General features: G+C 46.7%; 1 protein-coding gene across 3 annotated transcripts in view; it reads right to left on the reverse strand.

Annotated features, from left to right (window-relative positions):
* The window catches only part of zbtb46 (zinc finger and BTB domain containing 46), a 64,582-nt gene that overhangs the window by 5,636 nt on the left and 41,753 nt on the right, over window positions 1-17,193 (reverse strand). For 2 of the 3 annotated variants that reach the window (XM_076100914.1, XM_076100906.1), the window contains exons 4-7: window positions 11,200-11,481; window positions 6,568-6,902; window positions 5,150-5,189; window positions 3,869-5,047 (exon numbers count right to left, since the gene is read on the reverse strand). In XM_076100914.1, the coding sequence (XP_075957029.1) occupies window positions 4,248-5,047; window positions 5,150-5,189; window positions 6,568-6,902; window positions 11,200-11,481 (1,457 nt within the window). In that variant the 3' untranslated portion in view covers window positions 3,869-4,247. Of the gene's footprint in view, window positions 1-339; window positions 516-3,868; window positions 5,048-5,149; window positions 5,190-6,567; window positions 6,903-11,199; window positions 11,482-17,193 lie in introns of those variants that run through there. The other variant, XM_076100924.1, reaches the window with a different exon arrangement.

Here is a 17,193-nt window from a genome sequence, read left to right on the forward strand (position 1 = left end):
CTTATCCAATAACTCGATTGATCAATAGAATAATCGGTAGAGTACTTTATTCGAGACCTTTCTCTGCAACACAAACTTTTGCGATACACAAACTAACGTTGACGAACGCCGTAACAAATTCGGTAAATGTGGCCTTTAGCTGCGTAAATATCTAATGTTAGCAAAACGAAATAGAAATACATGATGTAAAAATAACCCAATCTGCTTTCGTCCATCCACACGACGTTCCACAACATTGCCAAACAAGGTGGGGGAGGGGATGACCACGCCCACTTTGGAGACAGGAAGTGTGTATACAATTCAAAACCATTGTTGTAGAGCATCTTTGGCTGCACTCACCAGTGTGTGCCGCTTCATGTGCTCCCTCCTGGTGAACTTCTTGCCACAGATTTCACAGGGGTAGGGCCTCTCGCCGGTGTGGGAGCGCATGTGCCTCTTTAGGATACACTGGTGCATAGCGGAGAAGCTGCAGTAGGGGCACTTGAACTTTTTACGGATCACTGTGAAGTCGTTCACTGTAGGGACAGAAGGAAGAAAAAAAATGCGTGTTGAATGAAGCTCTTTTAAATAAACCGAGACGTCACTTTTCAGTTATTACATTTAATTAGCGGCGTGGTCTAGAAAATGTACCATCAATTCCCATGGCCACCCCGATCCCCAGTCAAAGCTACAGTTGCCCTGGCAACAGCTCTTCCTCCATACTAAAGCAATAAAGGCAAAGAGACACTATAAACACAACACACAACAGTCAGTCTGCCCTGCTCTAGAGGGTCTCTGCTGTGGAAAGCAAAACACAGACAGAGAGACAAACACAGACAATGACAAGAAGGCTGAGGGAAATAAAATCACACAGAAACACACACAAAGGGAGGCTTCAGCAAAGACATTAAAAATGAAAACTAATGTTAATATCACGTCCCAATCTCGGGTAGAAGGTCTCGTAAGCCAATTATCTCTAGACTTAAATGGTAGTTAAGCCAGATGAAGTGCATCCAAGTAAACTGTGTGTGTGTGTGTGTGCATCCATCTTTGTGAGGACACCTATTGATACAATCCCTCACCCCTAACCCTCACCTAACCTTAAAACCAAGTCTTCACTCGCAAACAGACCGTTGAAGATGTGAGGACCAGCCAAAATGTCCTCCCTCTGTTGGACATAACATTGACTTCCATTCATTTCCTGGAGACTTACACTACCCACTAGCTGCTTCTCGCCGAATCTTAACTCTTTACCCTAACCTTGACCATCATATCTAAATCCTCAACACTAACCTAAACCTTATTCTAACCTGAACCTTAAAACCAGGTCTGAACCCTCAAACAGGCCTTTGAAGAAGTGAGGCCCAGTCAAAATGCCCTCACTTTCCAAAATGTCCTCACTCTGTTGTTAAAAATGTGTTTTAGGTCCTCACTATGTAGCAAATACAAGACTATACGCACGGTCACATTTCCATCACATTGATTTTCATTAATTTCCTGGTGACTAACCTTAACCTAAACCTGAGCTCATACTAACTTTAAACCAAATCTTTACCCTAAAATGTAATGCTTTACTTTGCGGGGACGTGCAGTTTGTCCCCAAAAGAAAGACAAGTCCCCACAATGTCAGTAATACACGCTCAGTGATCTGTGTGTGTGTGTGTGTGAAACTTTACAGTGTATGACCGTGAGAGATCCGGGCTGGATTTACGAGTACACAAGCACAACACGACGGCTGCAGATAGAGGAGGGGGTCAAACACACGGCTCGGGGTTATAAGCTTTGAAGTGATACAACATAATTACCTCCATCTGCAAATCGACCTCTGCTCTGATTAAACACTCGACAGCACAAAAAAACATGCAAACACACATCAACTGCACATTTAAGAGTCACATTTTTTTTTTTTTAGAGAGCGGCAAGTTAAAATGCAAAGGAAGGAAATAATGTGAATGATGTGCAAGACGCAGATACAAGATTAAAAAAATAAAACTACGGAGAAGTTTTTCCATCACAGTTTAATTACAGCATAAAAACTACAAGCAAGTATAGAAAAGTACATATCTGTATACAGTACATGGGTTTTTGTTTTTTTACGAGGATAAAATAAAATAATCTGGACTTACATAAACACAAATTCCAACAAAACAAAACAAAAGAAGAAACGCCACATAACAGCCGTACTGTATTTACAGCCCTGTCTTCTGCGGACGTCTCTGAACCTGTTTCAGCTGCATGGCTTGCACAGAGTGGATTACCTGAGAGATGGGATTTTGGCATTTGGGAGTTCCCCTTCGTGTACGTATATACAGAAGGAGTACATTCCCAATAGACACCCGGTTCTGCTTTTACACGAGCACATAGAAATTACAGATCTTTGTGTCGTAGCGACCGTGGAATGTTAAAGGGATTCTTCCCTTATGGGTATAATACTCACAGTATGGGTGTATGCACGGTAAACCTGTTTAACTGGGCTGTATGAGGAACATATATTGGTTTATAGTTGCAGGTCTGCTGTAAACTCCACATTTTGGCAGAACTTGGTGTGAATTTTTACATTTAGCGACGATTTTGACGCCAGCGTTCCCGCTGACTGCAATATCCTGCAGCTCTGCAAAAAACACCTCCACCTAACTGTCTTCACCATCTCCCTCATTCCTCTCCGATGTTTTTTTTTTTCTTCCCCACACTTGTCTCACAACCACACCATTATCTCTCTGCAGCGGTGACGTCGCAAAGCTCATCTGGTTTAAGGGGCATCTGCCCCCTCGGTCCCCACCTCCTCTTCAGATGAAGAGGTCAGGGGGTTAAGAAGGGCCGGAGCCGTGAAGGACCAATTACTGTCCAGCTCCAGCCACTTGAAGGCTCGCAGATCTGTGACGGAGGAGATGGACAGAGAGAGAAAGAAATGACACCACCCAACCCCCAATCTGAGCTGCCTCTGGTCTATTGTTTTAGATGGCTTTGTCTCGTTCGGCACATCCCCTCCATCTGCACTGATCTGACAGCACTGGCTGAGGGTGATAGTGAGTTACTTTGTTTTGCTTTGAGATTCAGTATAAAGAAATACTTTAAATATATATAATACATATAATGTAATTTATTTTATTTCCAAATGTATATATTTTTTCATTTATTTTATTTATAGAGTTATAATTTTATATATAATATATATAATTTATTCTTTGAGTTTCAATTTAGACAGTTATTTAAACAGTACTAATAAATTATACATATTATTTGCTATTATTTTTATTTTTTAATTTACAATATACTTTTATAATTTTGTATATTATGTATAATTCATTTAATTTATTCTTTGAGTTTCAGTTGAAAGACAAGTAACCACAGTTATTGCAACAAAAATAATAAGTTATATATGTATTATTTGTTATTATTATTAAATCATTTTTTAAATGTATTTATTCATTCAATTACTTTTAATTTATTTATGATTGTTAATATTATTTTATTCTTTAAACTGTAACGTAAAACAAAGTAACTCTGAAATCATATCAGATATATAAATATATATATATGTAAGAAAATGTATATATATTTATATATATTTCATTGTGTTGTACTATTTATTTTTAATTTCTGTTGAGGTGAACTACCACTGTTGACAGAAATAATCTGATTCGGGTGATTTTTATTCTGCTCTCTTGCTGCAGTTCTACAAAGGGCCTGCAGGTGGTGTGGTTGTGAGTCTCAGTGGAGCCTGAGTGTCTTTGTGCCCTTAATGCAGGGGTGGTCACAAAGATAAAGATCTCTCTGCCTAAAAAGGAGAGAAGAGTTTAGTCAGACTGGTAGACTGGTGGCTGGCGACAGAGAGCCAGACAAGTGGTTTGGGTTGGCGAGGCGGACAGATACCACCCCCCCCCCCCCCCCCCCCCCCCCCACCGTCTCTCCACTCGGCACCGCAACGGAAAGTTATTCACCTGTTTTTATGGGTAACTTACATATAACTTCTTTTTAAAAAACTTCTACTCATATTTTCAAAAGATCAGCTTTGCATAGCAGTTGTGCATTGTTGACATTTAAGCTGTCAAAAAATATATATATTTAACAAGTTGTAAAAAAAAAAAGAAAAGAGGAGTCCCTAAGTATTTTTTGATCTCGTCGACAGATATTTTATATAATTTTAAGGGAATTCTTCCCTTCTCAGTGCAATGACGCCGCGGATCTTCTGTTATTTTTTGGCATGAACGTACAGCACGTGATGCTACGCTGCTAACTGATATGGGTTTTGTGTACATAGGCCTGTCTCAATTTTCCACATTGATGCCGAGATCATGATTGTCAACCTTCATCTCCTGAGATAGCCGCCACAGCGAATCGATAACCCCGCCCTGAGACATCTCCATCCCAGTGCCGCCTCCCAGCAGAGCTACTGGCAGCGGCCCCAGCTGGCAGCACACTTTGACGTGCGTCGCCAGGTTCTTCTGGGTGCTAAAAGCCTTGCCGCAGGCGGGGCAGGTGTACCCTCGCTCCCTGGAGTGCACGGAGGACAGGTGCCTGTGCAGGTCCGTGCGGTCCCTGAAGTGCTTCAGACAGTACGCGCACTGCATCAGCTTCTTCTTGTAGTGGATGGTCTTCTCGTGGCGGTCGGCGTTGGACTTGAGGGTGAAGCTGGCGGGGCACTGGGAGCAGAGGTAGCGCGCAGGCGGCGGCTCCGGCTCGGCCGCCGTGGGGCGGTAGAGGGACTGGTGGTAGTGGAGGGGTTGCGGCTGGTGACGGGGCCGCTCGGGTTGACCGTGGGGGCCCTGGGCGCTCGGCCAGTCCAGCGACAGGGCCATCAGAGACAGGGTGTGGCGGTACTCGTGCTCCCTGAGGTGCTCCAGGCTGCTGAACAGCCGCTTGCACAGGGAGCAGGCGAACCCACGCGAGGGCCAGGCGCTGGGCTCTGGCAGGACTCTGGTCCCCGACCCGGCCTCTTCGCCCCGCGCCACCAGCCCTTCGGCCCCTCTGCCAACCACGAGCACTGACGCAGGCACCGTCGAGCCGCCACTAAAGCTCCCGTTGCCCATCTGATCCATCTCGACGGGAGACTGATCGACTCCCAAAGCTGAGACAGAGACAAGAAAAGTGTGAGTGAAATAGATGAAAAAAGCCACAAACTAAAGATCTTATTTGAAGACATCCAGACGCTTCAGTTGTAAAGCCGTACCTGTGCGGTATTCTTTCACGTCTTCTTTGCTTTTCACACCCTGCAAGCACAAAACATCCCGTTATGACAACACACGCACATCTATACGGTGTGTATGGATTGTTGTCTGGGCATGCAGGAGGCAGGCAGGTAAGACAAGCTGTGAAGACAACCCCCCCCCCCCCCCACACACACACACACACACACACATGAGACATGAAAACAGAAAAGTTAAAGGAAAAAAACACGTAGACAGATCAGAATGATTTAAAGGCAAATTGTTGGAAATTAGCAAGCAGACACAGAAAAAAGATGCTGACAGTTTCCTGGATGCTCGAGCCGTCCTACGAGACGCTTAGGTTGATCTACGGTGTTAATAATATTATCTGCCTGATGCAGCAAGGTGCAGCTCTCTTTTCTCTCATCTACATCCCATCTCAACTACTCCATCTACTCCACGCTCCTTCACCACCCCCCATCCATCTCCTCCTCCTCCTCCTCCTCCTCCTCCTCGTCCTCTCTAAGAGAACAGAACACCATGCACTGGGCAAACAGATGGCTTGTCCGCAGAGATAGGGAGGCTTGTTGGGAGGCAGGTCCTCTGAAATCAAATGCTGCTCCTAAAACGCTCACACACACACACACACACACACACACACACACACACACACACACACACACACACACACACACACACACACACACACACACACACACTCTCGACTGGCACAAAACTCACATCCACACATGCTCATACTGCCATGCTCACACACACACGCCCCCACAAACACACACAAACACACACAGAACAAACAATTTCCTGGGCTGCGAGAGCAAACCTCTCATTGTCTACTTGTATTGATTCTACTCTGCTCTCATCTCACTACCTTGCCGTCGTTTATCTGCCATCTCGGAGACACACGCTGCCATTGTGACCAGATGTGTTGTCCCCCTAATGCGACCGCTGCCACAAACTACGTTAGCGCTAATGCTGAGCAAAAAGACTCTTTGGGCTTTTTTTGAAGGTGAATTCGGGTCTGGCTATATTAAAAACAAAAAAAGAGAAGATGATATGAAAGAAAGAAAAAAAGGGTGACGGATTGGAAATCTGAAAGGAAGAGAAAAAGCAAACAAAGCATGTAAAGAAAGACGGACAAAAAGGAAAACAGAGCAGGAAATGTGCCAGATTCCACATGGAGAGGAGGGGGGTTTGAGCAACAACGTGTAAAAAAAGACCCACGTCACCGGTCACTTTTTACTCTCCGTCGCCTCAAACCCCCCCCCCCCCCCCCCCCCCGTAGTGTGTTTGCAGTGTTTGCAGAGGCTGCCCCCCCACCCCCCCATCTCCTCTCACTTTCAAAACTTTTATCTGACTGGAGGAGCAGCACCCGGAGAGCAGCCTCTGACCTGGAGCTGAGCCAGGCTCTGTGTGCGCTTACCTCAGGCAAGGTGGAGGCCTCCGGGCCCTCGGGGGCCTCTTCCACGTCCATGTCCAACCCTTCTGAGCGCAGCCGGGTCGCCCCAGCCCGCAGAGCGGGGGCCTCGGGGGGCCGAGGCTCAGAGGGGTGCAGCGGCGTGGGCGGAGCGGGCGGGTAGTGTGCTGATGATGATGGTGGCGGTGGTGGTGGTGATTGTGGAAGTTGAGGAGGAAGAAGAGGAAGAAGAAGAGGAGGAGGAGGAGAGGAACCAGCCCCTTGTTTGTTATGAATAGTGGCCCCCATGGCCCCCGTGGCCCCTGGCCGGAGCGTGCTGCAGCAGTTGTTGGAGCGGAGCCCTGAGGAGCAGAGGAAACGAGTCTCACCCACCCACTCACGTACAACTGCAACTCTGCTAGCAGCTGGCCACCAGAACACAACGGGAGAGAGTGGGCAGTGGGGGGTGGGGTGGGGGGGGGGGGGGCACACAGAGGCTGCCAGTGCTGCGCTATCAAACACTACGAAGAGGGGGAGGAAGAAGAAAAAATAAAAAAAACTCTGAAGTTTCACTTTCCACCAGCCGAGGGGAAAGGGTTAGGGCTTCTCTTCTCTCTCAGCTTTCGCTCGTTCGCTCCTCTGCTCTCCTCCTCCTTCCACCCACATGCGTGCGCTGAGGATGGCAGCATGTGTGTGTGTGTGTTTTGTGAGGGCGTGTGCATGTGTAAAATGCATAATATAAGGAGAGAGGGCTTGAGGATCTTCTGTAGCGTGGAGGGAGATTGTTTTGGAGAGGAGCCATCTTGCAGCTCAAGTGAAGACTTTGTGCACAGGCAGGGTAAAGGACGACCGTATCGACCATGTAAGATGTTCACCGGCAACCAGTTGAGGCTCGCTGGATGAGGAATTTCAAATTTTCTTACAGAGCCTTTAGCTCCTCATAACTATTCACACAGAAGCTGTTTCTTCTTGTTTGTGTTCTGCTGCATTACTATCACTGAGAGTGCATCTCTTTTTCTTATAGCACATATGAAATGTAGTTATTCTGGGTTGTGTATGCGAGTATGTGCGAGGGGGGTGAGAGGGGGGAATGTCTCCAGAGTTATGCGGTGGGTTTTGGCCATTCATCGCCCTCCTCTGCACACCGGACAGAATCACACAACCATGAGGCTCGACCGTGGACGGATTCCTGGAATGTTAAACTACCGCGCCCGACACTCCCCACTCCCACTTACTGAGAACACACACAAATGCTTGACTCCCCATCTCCACTTCCCTACCTCCCTCTCCCTTCCTCCCTCCCCCCCCTCCGGGCAGCGACGGGAGAAACAACATTAAGAGGGAGGCAGAGTAACGAGATGAGCTGCAGGTGAGAAGGAACAACTTCTTAAGAAAAAGGAATAACTACGTCGACTCAGTTCAATTCCAACGTAAAGAATTCCTCTATTTTCTTTTTTTATGCAACCTCGTCTCACTGAGTTTAATATTGCAGTCGTGTCTGGCATGCTGCTAAGAAATACAAATAACAGCAGGTTGACTCACTGCACAGCAGCACGAGTAAAAGAGATAGAGAGGTGAAAATCACACGAATGTGGAGTAACTGGATTACTTAAACACGGAGCGACAAACTAAAAAACACAACCTGCGTCCCAATCAGAGCGGGGTCAGCGCCTATTAGGACTGGTTCGGCTTTAGGGAGGCAATTACTGTAAGCTGACTGATCGCTTTCCAATAGCTAATCAACTGAAACTCGCTAAATCCGTTAGGAGAAGTTTAACGCTTAATGACGCACTGTTGGCAATAACCTCTGGACAGTTTCACTCTCCTTTTATTGTTTTCATTTGGATTCACCAATCCAATGCTGCAGCTGCCCCGACAGTAGTACGCACTAATGCATGCAGATTGCATTCAACTGGACATACCACTTCATCATTGCACCTTCACCTTTGACCCCCCCTTGCTTATCCGCTGTGCAAAGGATTGTGGGTCAGAATAGCCAGAAAAGCTTGCTGGCTACAGCAAAATCTCACCGCATGCAGTAGGACATCCTGGTATTTTTGGCTCCCTGTACACTGTATACGCTGTATGTTTCTACTATACTTCGTATCGTGTGGGTGTTGTAACACAGAGAGAATCTCACCACCGGATTGAAAGACATTACTCTTGCATAGATGTCTACGTTTACATGTGCTGTTCTTCCTTTCCTCTTGCTTTTACAAAAAAAAAGAAGAAAAGGAAAAGTAAGGGAATGGTTTTGCTAAGTAGGATCCACATTTTCAATCTGAAAGTTCATGAATCATGAATAAAATAATCCTAAAAGGACCTCCAGAGAGCCGCGATGGAGCCACTACGGGAGTTGCTGTACGGAGTCAATTTTCCAAAGTAGATGTGAAGTGACAGAGAGCAGGCGGGCCGAGAGGGAGAAGTTCAATAACGCCAGTATGATCCCTGTAGTTAATTGGATGTTCTTTGCGGCGCGGTACGCGGTGGCGGAGTGGACAGGTGCGCAGGGGGAGTGTCCGGCACAATCCATTGTCTGGCATTGATTGTCTGACGCACTGAAGGGGTATCGGGGCCAAATCCCAATGAGCCTAATTGGATTCAGGAGGCTGATTGACATGCAGAATGGTCCCACTGTCTGTTGGCATTCCTCACGCGAAGGGAGGGAACGTAGACGGTGACCCGTGCAGAGGACGGCGACGAGAGGAGAGGAGAGGAGAAGAGAGAAGAAGAGGAAGAGGGACACAGAAGCTCTGTGTCGAAGGCCTTCTGCTGATATCCACTCTTGAATTGGGCCAGGTGACCTTGCTCTACCTCTTCTCTGGCTAGATCAATACTTTCCCAGGATTTTTTAAAACCAACACACTTTGATGCTCCACGGCCGAAGTATAAGGGGGGAAAAAGAGAGACGGGAGGGAGAGGAGTAAGGAGGAACTGCAGGAGAGGAGGGGAGGGAGAGTGTGAGGGATGAGTGTTAAGGAGGGGTGAAGGAGAAATGGATGGAGGGAGGGATGGCGCGAGGGGGAGTACAGGAGGGGGGAGGAGGAGGGAAAAAAAGGACAGGAAGGATGTTAAGCAGGGGTGAAGGAGAACGGGAGGAGGGGGGAGGAGGGAGGGAGGGAGCGGCGATCTGTCAAACCAGGCAGACTCATCCTCCGCCCAGTAATCTGAGGTACAGTGTTTGTTTATTTTCTGTCCTCATTTAGACCCGGGGAGGGAGGGGGGAGGTCGCTGGCCATCTTTCCCAACTCCCTATTGTGCAGTGAATTCAAAATAGGGCTCGGCTAACCGAGAAAACCTCCCTGAGGTTTCTTTGGTGACAACTAAAACACGGCTATAAAACTTATTTGACGTGTGTTTTTTTCACTGACAAAATTATTAACATTCTCCGAATTCTCCAAATCTCCTATTCATATATTAAAAGTGTGATTAAAAAAGAAGCCTCTTCTGTTCTGTGGAGCGCGGGGAGGCCGTCGATCTGCATCCTGAATCTTCAGAAACATCTCGATCCCACACACTTAACGCTGAGCACACAAAAAAGGGGGCGATGCCATGTGATGCGAGCGCGTGTGTCGGCCCATTCAGTCTCGGGAGGGGGGGGTTATTTTATTTATTTTATAGGTGAGTGGGGCTCAACTCAAAAGGCGTGATTCGGCTTGGAGTTGTACCCTTCCTTTGCTTTTTCTTCTGCTCACAAAGAAGGGCAGAACTCGGGACAAAAGATCCAATTACCAGCCAGTAAAAGCAAAGAGACACACACACACACACACACACACAAATGTGCCCACGCGGTCTCAAGCAAATATACGCTCACACACACACACACACTCACACACACCCACACAATGTATAACACCCTCACTGGAGGAAAGGACGGAAAAAGAATCTCTCTTAACTTGGACAAATTACCAAAAATAAGGACGTTTATTAATCTAATATTAATGCGGTTTAGAAAATGGTTTATTCTAAAGTAAGTTGGGTCTTTGAGAGGAAGATCTTAGCTGATGTACATGGACATTCAAAAAAGAGAGGAAGGTTGTTGAAGGCTTAACACACACACAAGCTATTCACATTATAGTCTGAACACTCAAAATCACAAAAATAGAAGTTGAATTTCATGGTTCTATTTCATCTCACATGGCTTTTTTGTTTCACCTCTTAGTTTTAATTCAATCTCAAGAAAACACCCCTTATTTTGCAGGTGCTTCTAGCAGGATGTAAATGTTTGTAAAGCGATTCGATTAATCGTTTTTTTGTTGGTGCTGAAACATCGTAGACATCCGAGCAGTTCTGCTGAGTTATTCTGCTGCTGTGAAACACAGCTGCGTACCCACTGATACGCACAAAGAAAAAACTGTCACATTAAAAAAGCAAACAAATTTTTTCTCACGATCCCAGCAAAATGTTCTTTCTCTCTCTCTCTCTCTCTCTCTCTCGCTGAGTCACCGCTGACGAGTCATCACTGACACACAAACTCACAAATTATCCAAAGACAGTCGGAAAATACTCTGCAGAGGAAGAGGACACTCGCGTCAAAAAGCCTGTGTGTGTGTTTATGTCTCACAGGTGACCACATGAGCAGGTACTCACCAGTTATAATGATGTGTGTGTGTGTGTGTATGAGGACCGGCGAGTGTTACAGTGTAAACAGGGACTTACAGGACAGGGAGTGAGCCCCTTTAGGCAGGTACTCGAACAGCAAAGGGTTATCGTCTCCCATCATCTCGGCCCGCAGAGACAGCAGGCTGTTCTTGCTCATCAGAGCCGCCTTCAGATTGGCCACGGACGAGATCGTCCCGCGCACGACTCCTCCCCCGGCTTCGTCCGATTCGCCGGGGCCCAGGTAGCTGGGCTCGGCGGCGAGGGCTTCCTCCTGTTTGAGGAAGAAGTCGAGTCGCTCGCCACGGCTGTCTGAGCTGTTGGGTTCGGTCACGTCTGCCCCTTAAAAAAAAAAGAGAAAGAGATGACAGGAGATTGGTGAGGCTCTTCTGTTCTCCTGCAGCCAGCGTTTAAGAAAATACACAGCACAAACTAAAGCATTCAAGTAGGTGGAGAGGGACGACGCCTCCAAACATTTCACACAGCATTGTTTTAACTTAATTAGAGGGATTACACGGTTCTTTACAGGCTGAACATCCTGCCGCTCTTGGATTTGTGAAACCCTTTTCAAAAGGGGATGAAGAAACATGAATAGTTGTCACTTTTTTTCAATTTAAAGGGTTTCACCCGACAGCGATAACAGCTTGTGAGGGAAAAATACACACACACACAAAAAGAAACCACACGCACACACACACACACACACACACACACACACACACACACCATATTAAACCAATTCTTTCAAACCTCTCAGCCGAGTCATCGTTTACACCCAGTGTTTTCGGTAGCGCCTACCGAACGCGTCACCGCTCTGAATCATCTCTCCTCGACTCCCTAACATACCTCATCATCACCAGTCAACACAAAAAACTCAGGGAGATCACAAAGAGACAGTGAGAGACGCTGAAGTGGTGTGTGTGTGTGTGTGTGTGTGTGTGTGTGTGTGTGTGTTTAGCCGTCAGCGTCTTTGAAAGCACGAGTGTGTGGAGAAGCTGTCAGCGGCAGACATGTCGCCGGTGGTTCCACTGCGGATCTACAAGACTGTCAGACCACACCGCCGACGACAGCTCAGACGCGCAAAACACGCTTTCACTGCCTCCTAATTGACGTTTAACATGAAGACAGGTTGCTCTCTCAAACAAAGACAAAAATACACATCCCATCCCATAACTTGTGGATCCCAGTCCACAAGTTATACTTTGAAAAGTATAACTTGTCCAAACCTAAAACAAACACAACCACAAGACTTCGGAGTTGCATCGTTTATGTTGCGCTGTGCTTTTTTCTGGACAGAAGCCCTTCTGACATCTGAATGTGTCCCGTTCCACAGACGGCAGCTGAAAGGGGAATAAACAAAGTGAGGACGAGCAGAGGGGCGAAAAAGGAGAAAGGGAACGAAAAATGGGGAGAAGCGAGAGAACAGAATAGCCCCATCGTCCATTTTAACTACACAGTCAGGTGTAGTGCTGTAAGTGTTTCCAGCCCGGAGCTCATCTGCTGCAGGGGGAGTCAAGGTGACAGAGACGGTAGTTTGCCTCCACGTCTGGAATACCGATGGGCATACAGACTCTTCACAGCCTGCTGGGTCAATGTTGACCACTCTGTCTCTCTCTAACACACTCACATACACACACACACACACACCATGTCAGTCATTTTTCATGCTCAGTATACAGATAAATGATCGCGGATCAGATGGATGCAAACACACACTCTGCACCCACACGGTTGCACGCGCATAGATCTGAAAGGTGTGGAGATTTGAGGGAGATAGCGAGGACAGTGGGAGGAGATGTGGCGCGACAGATAAGAGTGACGTACACACGAGGTAACCGGCGACCGTCGAAACAACTTGCAGAGGAGGAAGATACATAAAAAAAAAGAGGAGATAAAGTAGGAGGTATGAAGAGAAAGAGAAAAAAAATGCAGGGGAGTGTAACAAGCGGGGGTGTCGGAAAGCTGTGGAGGAAGATACACACACACACACACACATGCATGCATCCACGCATGCGCACCCCCGCGCACACAAAGTTAATTAAGGAGGGGGTGTAGGGGTTGGCGCAAGGGGGCATGAGGTGCAGGAATTCATTAGAGCTCTGCCCCCTCCTTCAGTGGGCAGCCCAGCAGCCACAAGAGTCAATCAATAACATAGATCTGCTGTGGGCCAACAACACACACACACACACACACACACACTTATATGGAGAAAGCAGACAAATGGGAGGGAGAGGAAGCAAGAGAGGGAGAGAGAGAGAGAGAGAAAAGAGTGTCACCTTTGACCCCCATCTCCCTCCTCTCATCTGTTCATTGGATGACCGAATGACCCCCCCCCCCAACCCCACTGACCACCTTTTCCCAGCATCCCCTTGGACACGTGCGTCCACAGATGGAACGGTCGCAGCAGAGTTACGGAAAAAGCTGTTGCCTCCTTGATTCTGCGAGCTTACACACGCGCAGTCGAGAACGCTGAAAAAACGTGCGTGAAAAGTTGCGCACACTCTCGACCGCGAGCACACTCTCGGAGGATTTACAGACTAAGCGTGAGATATTCGAAATTAGTATCCAAAACAGCACCAAATAATGGGAATACACCCCATTAATCCGCCCGTCACTTGTGTAAGCTTCATCGCGGGCCTATATGTAGACAGTGTGTCACTTAAACCTCAATCCTGTTTCCCAAGGATCAAAAATCGTTTACCCCGCACCAGAAACAGTGGCGCCTAATCCCGTGCACGCAGTTTATGGGTTTCATCATATGGATTTGCAGCCACACATATTGTGGCGCCTTTCAAAAAACCCAAAAAAATAAATAAAAATAAGGCAAAAAGGTTTATGTGGAGTTTTAGAGACACCGCGGTTACATCACTCCTTTGTGCGTTAACGTACACGGCTTGTCATGAGACGGCTTTGAACTGCTCGGTCCAGATACACAAAGACAATAAAAGAAAAACAATAGAATTTTTACTCATCTCTTTTTTATCCCCCCCCCCCCCCCCCCCCAACTCTCTCGCCTTTACAGTCTCTGTACAGTGAAGGGAATTTTCATTTTCCCCTCCATAAAAGAGTCCGAATAATTTAGATTTCTGCTTTCTGAAGAGATCCTCCGTTTAATTTGGTTGCCATGGTAGCCGGGCACCCTTGGCTTCAACATTTATGCTAAATAAAAACCCCTTTAAAAGCAGAGACAAATATGTGGAAACGGTGGTTCTCTTTGTTCGTATGTGTGTTTGCGTGTGTGTGTGTGTGTGAGATGCTGCGAGCTATGTGGGGGCTTGAGTGGGAAAAAAAAAAAGCAAAGGCGGAATAAGACTTGCCTTGGAATAAAAGATGTGTGTGTGTGTGTGTGTGTGTGTGTGTGTGTGTGTGTTGAGCTATACTTCAAATGTGTGGTGAGGGATACTGCATGTATCATCCATTGAGAGAGTTACGGCTAATGGATAGAAGATATTGTTTTATGGCGCTGTGGTTGGAGGCTGCACTGTGTATCTGAGTTAAGTGTGTGTGTGTGTGTGTATGTGTGGGTGTGGGTGTGTGTGTGTTTCACAAGGGGAGTTGTATTATTAGAGAGCACGCTTTGACGCAGTAAAGAGGAGGAAAGAGAAGGCCTGAAACGGGAGGGAAGGGTCAGCTGACCCAGTTTGACCCCTGATCTTCTGTTCTGATTGCGTTTAAGGAGTGTGTGTGTGTGTGTGTGTGTGTTGTGTGTCTCAACAAATACCTCCTTCCTCTCTTAATGAAGCCAAACACTGTTATGTGAGGGAGTTTTTTATTTTTTTAAAACACGTGTTTTTGATAAATAAATGGATGAAAGAAATGTAAATTGATACACAAAGCGCTACACACGTGACCTGGCTGTTGATGGACACACTCCTTTAACACCTACACACACACACACACACACACACACACACACACACACACACCACGCCTTCAAATCAACAGTAGCCAAAACACAATGGAGAGAAAACACTCCAGGGTGGTTAAGCAACGAGTTACTGAGGCTTTTCCACCACAAGAGAGCTGTCAGAGAAGAAAGTAGGGCCTGTGTTCATGTTTGAGTGCAAACAAAAGAGGAAAGATACTGTGTGTGTGTGTAGGTGTGTGTATACAAGCACGTGAAAGAGAAAGAAGCTTTGCCATAAGTCGGCCTGGCTAATGGCACAGCCCCCCCGAGGTTGAAAAGGAACGAGAGCGTTACAAGAGCCGTGTTGTCACAAGACTTTGCTGCCATTGTCTGCCCGACGTTACAGCGACATGCTTCCACATCAACAAGTTTTAGTTGTTTTTTTCTCCCTTCTCCTTCGCAAACATGCACCCCCACCCCCAAAACGCTGGACATGCGATTAGTAGTGGTGTTTGTCCTCGTGTGGACAAAGACGGGAGGAGAAGGTGGAACTCGCTTCCTCAGCATTGCCAGAGTTTGAGAGGGTAAAAAAAAAAGTAATTTCGGCCGAGAAGGGGGAGTGAGGCACTAAAACAGCTCAAGAATTCAGAGGCAATTTAAAAAGCAGTGTGGGAGAGAGGGGAATGAAAAAAATGCTGGGTTAAAAAGGAGGGAGGATGGAAAGTAAAAGAGGTTGTTATTCTCTCTCTGTCTCTCTCTCTCTCTCTCTCTGTTGTTTTTAGGGACTAGCCGGGCCACAACCTCCAGGAGAGATAGGGAAGGGTGGGTGGTGGTGGTGGCGGTGGTGGATAGGGAGGGCAAGCATAAATCAAGCAGAGCCTGAAGGCTTTAGAGGAGGGAGGGACAGAGGGAGGAGAGTGGTAAAAGACAGGGGAGAGAGAAAAGGGAGAGAGAGAAAGAGAGATGATGGTGCTGGTGGTACTGCTGGGGGCTTGGAGTAAAAAAGAGAGAGTGTGGGTGGAGGGGAGGAGAGGAGCACATGCTATTGCGAAGAGTGGCGGGGTGAGAGGTGGACGGTGGGGTGATGGAGTGTGGGTGGGTGGGTGAGTGAAGTGGGGGGGGGGGGGGGAGCGAGGAGAGGCGAGGGGGAGGTTACAGAGGGAGGGTGGTGAGTGACGGTGGGGGTGAGCGAGCGAGTGAGTGTGAGAGAGAGTACGACTACAGTACGTAAAATGCATGTTTATTTTTACGACCTATACACGTTTTTTTTGAAAGTTTATTTTCTTAAACTGTTGTTTTTGTCTGCAGTACTTTCACACAGAACGTGAATGTAACGCGACAAAAAGAAACTTCGTCACATGATACGAGGTCGATGTTTTCAGGTTGTGTGAAACGGACATATTCAAAACATAAACTATAGTGAACATCAAACTTTATTACTCCTTTCAACCTTTGCAAAGGCAGCACAGACCAGATCCAGAAGCCCTGTGTCGCTGTTTACCAGAGGGAACTCAAATTCACTCTGTGAGGAAGCTCAATGACATCTCTTACAGCATCTTAGACTAGACAACAGTTTACCTCAGACCAGGGGCGTTTCTATGATTCAAAGAAAGGGGGGGCTTAGCCCCAAGGGTAGGGGCAATTTTTTTGGGGGCCCATTTGGGGCCGTGGATATCCATTGTTTCAGACAGTTCATAGATTGGTTCAATCAGAGAGAGTGTGATTTTGCTCTGTAGTTTAGCTTGCATTCAGTATATGATAACACAAGAGACAGAATTTCAGGGTCATAGTGAAATTTGACAACACAAATATGAACTTTTCTCAAAGAAAGAGAGAAATAATTTTCCTGCTTGTAAAGGAAAGACGGATAAACTAGCTTTCATATCCGCGTCACGCACATATGTAGCATGTTAGAGTTATAAATAACTTGTCCATGTGAGAAACAATAGTTTAATTTAATGACATCACCAAAATAGAAAACTTATTTTTTATTTTTTTTTTTTAATCCAATAATGCCAAATTATTTGGGGGGGCTGAAGAACATTTTAGGGGGGCTTCAGCCTAACGACGCCTAACGACGCCCGTGCCTCAGACAGACTGTCACACGCTGGTCTGGGTCAACAGGATCCTGCTAGTTGGTCCTCTGGTTGTCTGCGTGACTCTATTCAAATCTTTTACTGAAGAAAAGTGCTGCAACTGTCGCGAAT

This window comes from Anarhichas minor, unplaced genomic scaffold (genome assembly GCF_050575085.1).
Source record: "Anarhichas minor isolate MPS153535 unplaced genomic scaffold, ASM5057508v1 ptg000003l, whole genome shotgun sequence".
Lineage (NCBI taxonomy): Eukaryota > Metazoa > Chordata > Actinopteri > Perciformes > Anarhichadidae > Anarhichas > Anarhichas minor.